Raw genomic sequence first — 7382 nt, 5'->3', positions numbered from 1 at the left:
CGCACACGTAATACAGAGGTTCGATAATTCTAAAAGCGAATTCTTATGTGGGTGATAATAAAAAATATTATTTAAATATAATTTTTCCACAAATTAAAGACAAAGTCGCTCTAAAAATATATTTCAGACGATCAACATTTTTACTTAGTGTTCTAGAACGAATTATAGGCAGCTGGACCTTCCTTTTTACTGTACAGTCGACTCCCTATAACACTGTTGATTAATCCGTTTTATATGAATTCCATGTTGTACGAGTCACTTAGATTTTACAAATATGTGTGCCGGGCTGTGAACGGCTCACGTATTTGTAAAATCTAAGTGACTCGTACAACACGGAATTCATATAAAACGGAATAATTAACACTGTTATAGGGGGTCGACTGTATATAAATTATAAAATATTCACAGATAAAAGTTAATTTAGATAAATAAAAACTACTTAAGAAAAATATATTAGAAATTTACAATAGCTCAATCATCCGATAACGTGCACAATAATAGAAAAAAAAACACATTTATGTAAATAAGCTTTATTCTACGGTATCATTGCATTTATCCCTGCGAACAATGAGTTTCATCGTATATACAACACGTATAAAAGAAAATACTTTCTTATTGTTTTATTATTAATAACTTTGTATTTAAAAGTTACGATCACAATTTAACTGAAACATTCATTATTTACGATGAACTTGTGAATATTTCAATGAAACGATTAAATGGAGAATCGTTATTTCCACTGGAAACAGTACCTGCTTCAGGTAGTAATGCTTTGCAGATGGCATCTTCCGGTTTGAAATTTTGGCACACAATATCAGGTAAGTTTGACACAGAAAATGCTATAAATTTTCCCACAAATTCTTTTGCTTTGGCACCACATTCTTTCTGTATTAAATCGGCTCCACAACTTCTGAATCGACGATAAGAGCTACAGACGAAAAAAAGTTATTACTTACTATTTAAATAATAATTAATACTTTATACTGAGTAATTCGCACGTACCAACAAGCCAGATTTACTCTATCACTTGAAGAAGTCGAAGGAAGTTTCGTTATAGCAGCGAATGCGTCATTCGCGCAAGATTGCTGATCCTTCCACACTTTAGAAAGGCATTCGGAATGTTTCAGTAATGCTAAAATATGAATGATAATTAAGCATAAAAACAATTGCAATAAACAAAGAATATTAATTTTATATCGAAAAAACTATTTATTAATATTTACTTGTTCTCATTTCATTTCCTGGTGTGCAGAATAGATTCAAATTCTCTTCCGATTCCGAGTTAATAAATGAAATTAATTGCCTGTACAAAGGGGTTGCGCATCTATCAGTGTAATTAGTGGCACAAGCAACTGCTTCTTTCAGGTATCTAAAATATCAGAAAATGATTGTTTTGCATTACAAATAAACTATAATTTATATAAAAATAGGATTTGGAAAAGCATTGCTGCAACATCTTACTGGCATCGACTATCGATTTCTGCTTCGTTTTGTGGAATTGGATCACTCTGAAAAATCTGCGATCTTCTAATGGCGCATGCTTCTAATTCTCTCCAATGACACGAGTCTTGTTTCGAAAGTTGTAATACTAAATAATGAAAATTATACAAAATATTTAAGTGTAATTAATTACTGTAATCTCAATTCAACGAAATTCCTATTATTTTCGAAGCGTGTAAATTAAATTTGAATGTNTAAACTATTACTTTCCAATTTTTCATTTATGTATTCCCTTAAACGTTTCTCCAGTGTATACGTTGGTGCGTTACACTTCTCTACCATATGCCTGACTTCTTTGTCTTCTTTGTGTTTTCGCGAATGCGAAAATTCTAGGCATATGTGGATTGGGGTTATGTGCTGTTTTTAAGAACGTTGAGAATGTTAATAAAAGACTCAACAGCACGATACTGGTAAGTATGGATCAGAGGTCAAATAAAATGAAGCGAAGATTGTTAGAACCTTTATATCGTCCGAAATGCATTTTGGTTATTTCATGTTAATTGCAAATGTAATCGATTTTAATGTACACCCCTTCTCGTTTTTATTAAATGTACTCCATTGTTATCTGAGTGTTTGTGCTTATTATCACTGGTGTGATAAATTTTTTTTATCTACCTCACATTAGTAAATCTTTAATTTAAAAGATTTATATTATAGCGCTTGTGTAAAGTTATAGAAAACTGATTTTATTATCTTTTTAGAAAGCTTAATTTCAAGTAGAAACCTTCAGGAATCAACACTATGGTAGCTATCACTTCTTTCATGTCTGTGTGTCGTGCCATTTTTAATTCCTTTACAGGTAAAATATTAAAAATGTTTCAGCTCTTACTGTGAACTTGATGGGTTATTCACTTATTTAAGTAAAAATGTATTTCTTTCGGAAAAATTGATCTTTTAAGTAGTTAAAGTAATGTGTTTATAATGAAGAAACGGGGATATATATCGAACGATAAAATGATCGGTCTCACCCCCTACAGTAAATTTTCATACATCAAAACTGTTTCAATTTCATAAACTTTAGTATTTATTTATTTTTCTCCATGTACTAATATATTCATACACTTTTCTATCAAAGAATTTACACTTTACTATAAAAAACATTTACACTTCTTAATGTTATACGTATATTGAATTGCCACAATTGATTTTCAATTGTCATTCATTACTTATAACGAACTTGTAAATATTTTGACGAAACGATTTAACGGAGAATCATTACTTCCACCGACAGCAGTTCCAACTTCAGGTAACAATGCCTTGCACGTGGCATCTTCCGGTTTGAAAATTTGGCACACGACGTCAGGTAAGTTTGACACAGAAAATGCTATAATTTTTCCCACAAATTCTTTCGCTTCGGCTCCACATTCTTTCTCTATTAAATCGGCTCCACACTTTCGGAATCGACGATAAGAACTATAAAGAAACAATTGTTACTCGCTATTTAACTAATATTTAGCGGTGTGTATTGGGTAATTCGAACGTACCAGCAAGCCAGATTTACTCTATCACTTGAAGGAGTCGAAGGAAGTTTCGATATGTCTGTATCATTTAAAAACAATTATATATAATTTATTTTGTGAAACAATTACTTTATTATTCCGCTAAATTCAATACTATTTATCACAGTAACCCTTACTTATACTAATAAACACACCTGATTTATATTTGCCGAGTTTTTTTTTTCTTTATTCCGAACGTCTTCAGCCTATTTGGATAGGCCATCTTCAGGTTTTTACATTCGTCGTTCTAATAGAACCATTTGTTCGAATTTCATTTGAATTTGAACTTTTAACAATTTATGTATATACAAGAGTAAATAACTTGCTAATAATAATATCAAAACGTGTTGCCCTTTTGATCAGTGCATTAAACGCAGATAGTTTATATTTGTACAGGTCCTTCGACCATGAAGGTATGTGTTGGAGGATCGTCTGTTGGTTTCTAATATACATTTGTTTGTATATTTCCTAGTTTAAATTTCATGTTAATATTTAAGAAATGGAAGTTTTTTCGGCTTTTTTTTCTATCTTTAGCTTCAACCCATGCTGATTGCCTTTGATTGTCTTTAAGAAAAATCATTAATGCGTTAGTCATCCTTCCAAATTATTAATAGGCCTACATCATCAACGTAGCGTTTGTATATTACAATGCTATCAAAGAAACTTTTGAGGATGTTCTTTTCCAATTTCCTTATTACTTGTTCACATAGGATTCCTGACGTAGTACTTCCCATGGGGACTCCTTTCTTTTGCTTGTAAAGGAATGAAAACAAATCAGTTATGCCAAAACTTGTTGGTTTTCCATGAATTTTTCCTCTTCTTGATTTTGTTGTATCAAGAATTTAATTAATTCGTTGAAGCACGATGTTAGATTTACGGAGGGGTACAGATTTTCAAAGTCCATCACAGTTCCAATTTCATCGTTCATTGAATTTAAGTTTTATATTTATTTTATTAGTTTACTTGGATCGTGGGTCACTAAACTATTACTTTCCAATTTTTCATTTATGTATTCCCTTAAACGTTTCTCCAGTGTATACGTTGGTGCGTTACACTTCTCTACCATATGCCTGACTTCTTTGTCTTCTTTGTGTTTTCGCGAATGCGAAAATTCTAGGCATATGTGGATTGGGGTTATGTGCTGTTTTTAAGAACGTTGAGAATGTTAATAAAAGACTCAACAGCACGATACTGGTAAGTATGGATCAGAGGTCAAATAAAATGAAGCGAAGATTGTTAGAACCTTTATATCGTCCGAAATGCATTTTGGTTATTTCATGTTAATTGCAAATGTAATCGATTTTAATGTACACCCCTTCTCGTTTTTATTAAATGTACTCCATTGTTATCTGAGTGTTTGTGCTTATTATCACTGGTGTGATAAATTTTTTTTATCTACCTCACATTAGTAAATCTTTAATTTAAAAGATTTATATTATAGCGCTTGTGTAAAGTTATAGAAAACTGATTTTATTATCTTTTTAGAAAGCTTAATTTCAAGTAGAAACCTTCAGGAATCAACACTATGGTAGCTATCACTTCTTTCATGTCTGTGTGTCGTGCCATTTTTGATTCCTTTACTGGTAAAATATTGGAAATGTTTTATCTATTACTGTGAACTTGATGGGTTATTCACTTATTTAAGTAAAAATGTATTTCTTTCGGAAAAATTGATCTTTTAAGTAGTTAAAGTAATGTGTTTATAATGAAGAAACGGGGATATATATCGAACGATAAAATGATCGGTCTCACCCCCTACAGTAAATTTTCATACATCAAAACTGTTTCAATTTCATAAACTTTAGTATTTATTTATTTTTCTCCATGTACTAATATATTCATACACTTTTCTATCAAAGAATTTACACTTTACTATAAAAAACATTTACACTTCTTAATGTTATACGTATATTGAATTGCCACAATTGATTTTCAATTGTCATTCATTACTTATAACGAACTTGTAAATATTTTGACGAAACGATTTAACGGAGAATCATTACTTCCACCGACAGCAGTTCCAACTTCAGGTAACAATGCCTTGCACGTGGCATCTTCCGGTTTGAAAATTTGGCACACGACGTCAGGTAAGTTTGACACAGAAAATGCTATAATTTTTCCCACAAATTCTTTCGCTTCGGCTCCACATTCTTTCTCTATTAAATCGGCTCCACACTTTCGGAATCGACGATAAGAACTATAAAGAAACAATTGTTACTCGCTATTTAACTAATATTTAGCGGTGTGTATTGGGTAATTCGAACGTACCAGCAAGCCAGATTTACTCTATCACTTGAAGGAGTCGAAGGTAGTTTCGATATAGCAGCGAGAGCGTCATTTGCACACTATTGTTGATTTTTCCATACTTTAGAAAGGCATGCCGCGTGTTTTAGTAATGCTGTAAAATGAAAATAAGTAAATAAAATATTGCAACAATGCAACTAAATCCAGCAATAATAAATATATTTTTACTCGTTCTCAATTCGTTTACTGGTGTGCAGAATTGATCGAAATTTCCTTGAGGTTCAGAATTGACAAAAGAAATTAATTGCTTGTACAGAGGAGTTGCACATCTGTCTGTGTATTTATTGAAACAAGCTGCAGTTTCCTTTAGGTACCTGAAATATTATAATGTGATATATAGTTAAACTTGAAATAATGCTATCCTCGAGAAGCCCCAATACGTGAATATATATTTTGTTAATAATTCCTCTTAGTTATTAAATACAGAAATTAACATTGCGAATGATATTATTATTAGAAAATTATCTGGCATTTAAAGTTTCAAATATCAAATTTCATTGTAGATTTCATGAATTTAACTCATTTTTAGTTTATGTGAAATTGTTCGGTTTAGTGTCACACTCTGATTCTATGTTAATTTCAAAAGCAATTGTATTGTGTCGCTACATCTAGATAAATTTTCGTATCTTCTTTTTGTAGAAAATACCTACTCGCATCGTGTTTGGATTTCTTCTTCGTTTTGTGGAATGGGATGACTTTGAAAAATCTGAGATCTTCTAATGGCGCATGCTTCTAATTCTCTCCAATGACACGAGTCTTGTTTTGACAGTTGAATTACTAAGGAAATTATTTAAGTTTTAAAGACTTTAATCACGCAATGTAATTTAAAATTTAAAACTATGTTTTTTTCTAAAGAAATTTGGACACCCGAACATTTAGTTATTTAAGGAATACATTACAAAGTTGAGAAAAATTGCTTTAGTCATACAATAAATTAACCAGTTAATTCTTTTCAATTAATTATAATTAATAGTTGTATTTGTTTTTGGCTGTAAGATTACGGTTTTTGGTAACCAATTAAAGTAATGAATTAAAAATCTTGATTGTATCATCAACGATCAACGTTAAACCATGAAAGATCAATCTATATTCCTAAATATTTCTTATCGTATATTGTTTTGTTGGGATTTTTATAAAAGTTTTCGACATATTAAGCGATTTAAATCAGACATAGAGGTAGAGAATTACGTAATTTAATATACTAAATTATTTCATTGCATTAACTTACAGAAAGTAAAGACAATAAAGCATGCAGCCTTCATTGTATAGCTGGAATACGTACACCTTGCAGTAAGAAGTGTACAATTGTAGAAGTGTTATGCGTATTTATAGTCGAAGTATGAGTAATTTTCTAAAAGAAATTTCAAGATTTAGCTATTATGTAGATAAAAATTAGTTTATTAGATAATAATACCTTATTTTCTACATTCGTGACTTCTTGAACTCAATAATTTTAAACATTTTTCTTCATAAATAACATTATTTTAATGACCCGTATGAATTCTACTGTTCGAATGTATGATTAATATAATAGTAATAATTAACTTGTTTGTTATTTAGAAATGAGGTTATTTACGATGAAGTTAAAACATTTCATTCTTTCTGTGATATTTTTAATGCAATATAAGTTGTGTAAAATTTTACCTGTCAAAAAAAAGTTAGCAACGAGTTGCATAACTTTCACGGCAAACAAAATGTAAAATTAATTGGGTGTAATTTTTTAAATAAATTTTTAAAACTTTATATATTAATAATTATTATAAAATGGCAGAAAGCTTCATTTTAAAGGTATAGAAGAGTTTTATAAAACGTTATAAATTGTAATAACGAGTAAATGCGTCATTAAGTCCGATCTCACTCGAGATATGACTCCATTTTTCCACTCCCTTGACCTTTAACTATCAAAATTTAATAACTTGAATGTTTCTTATACACACGATTTTGCCAAATTTCGTTTCTTATACATTACCCTATCCAAAGATATTAAAAGAAACAGAAGCCAAAAAACACACAAACACATCAATAGTACATACATATAAGCTCCTTCCAAAGAATCATTTCCTGTTTTAAATTCAGAAG

The 7382-nt window shown here is 30.5% G+C and overlaps 1 protein-coding gene and 1 pseudogene across 1 annotated transcript; both read right to left on the bottom strand.

Annotated features, from left to right (window-relative positions):
* Positions 1-541: 541 nt before the first annotated feature.
* On the bottom strand, positions 542-1782 carry LOC111636750. Its single transcript, XM_023382069.1, has 5 exons — positions 1707-1782; positions 1462-1588; positions 1224-1369; positions 1003-1132; positions 542-928 (listed from the first exon to the last, which is right to left on the bottom strand). Exons 1-5 carry the CDS (start codon positions 1780-1782, stop codon positions 682-684), a joined length of 726 nt encoding a protein of 241 aa, XP_023237837.1. The 3' UTR covers positions 542-681.
* An 884-nt stretch (positions 1783-2666) lies between these two features.
* On the bottom strand, positions 2667-6087 carry LOC111636749 (annotated as a pseudogene).
* Positions 6088-7382: the final 1295 nt, after the last annotated feature.

This window comes from Centruroides sculpturatus, unplaced genomic scaffold (assembly GCF_000671375.1).
Source record: "Centruroides sculpturatus isolate CEXI.00-Female unplaced genomic scaffold, Cexi_2.0 scaffold874, whole genome shotgun sequence".
Lineage (NCBI taxonomy): Eukaryota > Metazoa > Arthropoda > Arachnida > Scorpiones > Buthidae > Centruroides > Centruroides sculpturatus.
This window is presented reverse-complemented; position numbering and strand designations above follow the sequence as displayed.

Coding starts and splice junctions, on each gene's coding strand:
- LOC111636750 (XM_023382069.1), bottom strand. CDS start 1,782: ATGGTAGAGAAGTGTAACGCACCAACGTATACACTGGAGAAACGTTTA. Junction 1,370..1,461: donor GAAATCGATAGTCGATGCCA/GTAAGATGTTGC, acceptor CTGATATTTTAG/ATACCTGAAAGAAGCAGTTG. Junction 1,133..1,223: donor AGGAAATGAAATGAGAACAA/GTAAATATTAAT, acceptor TTCATATTTTAG/CATTACTGAAACATTCCGAA.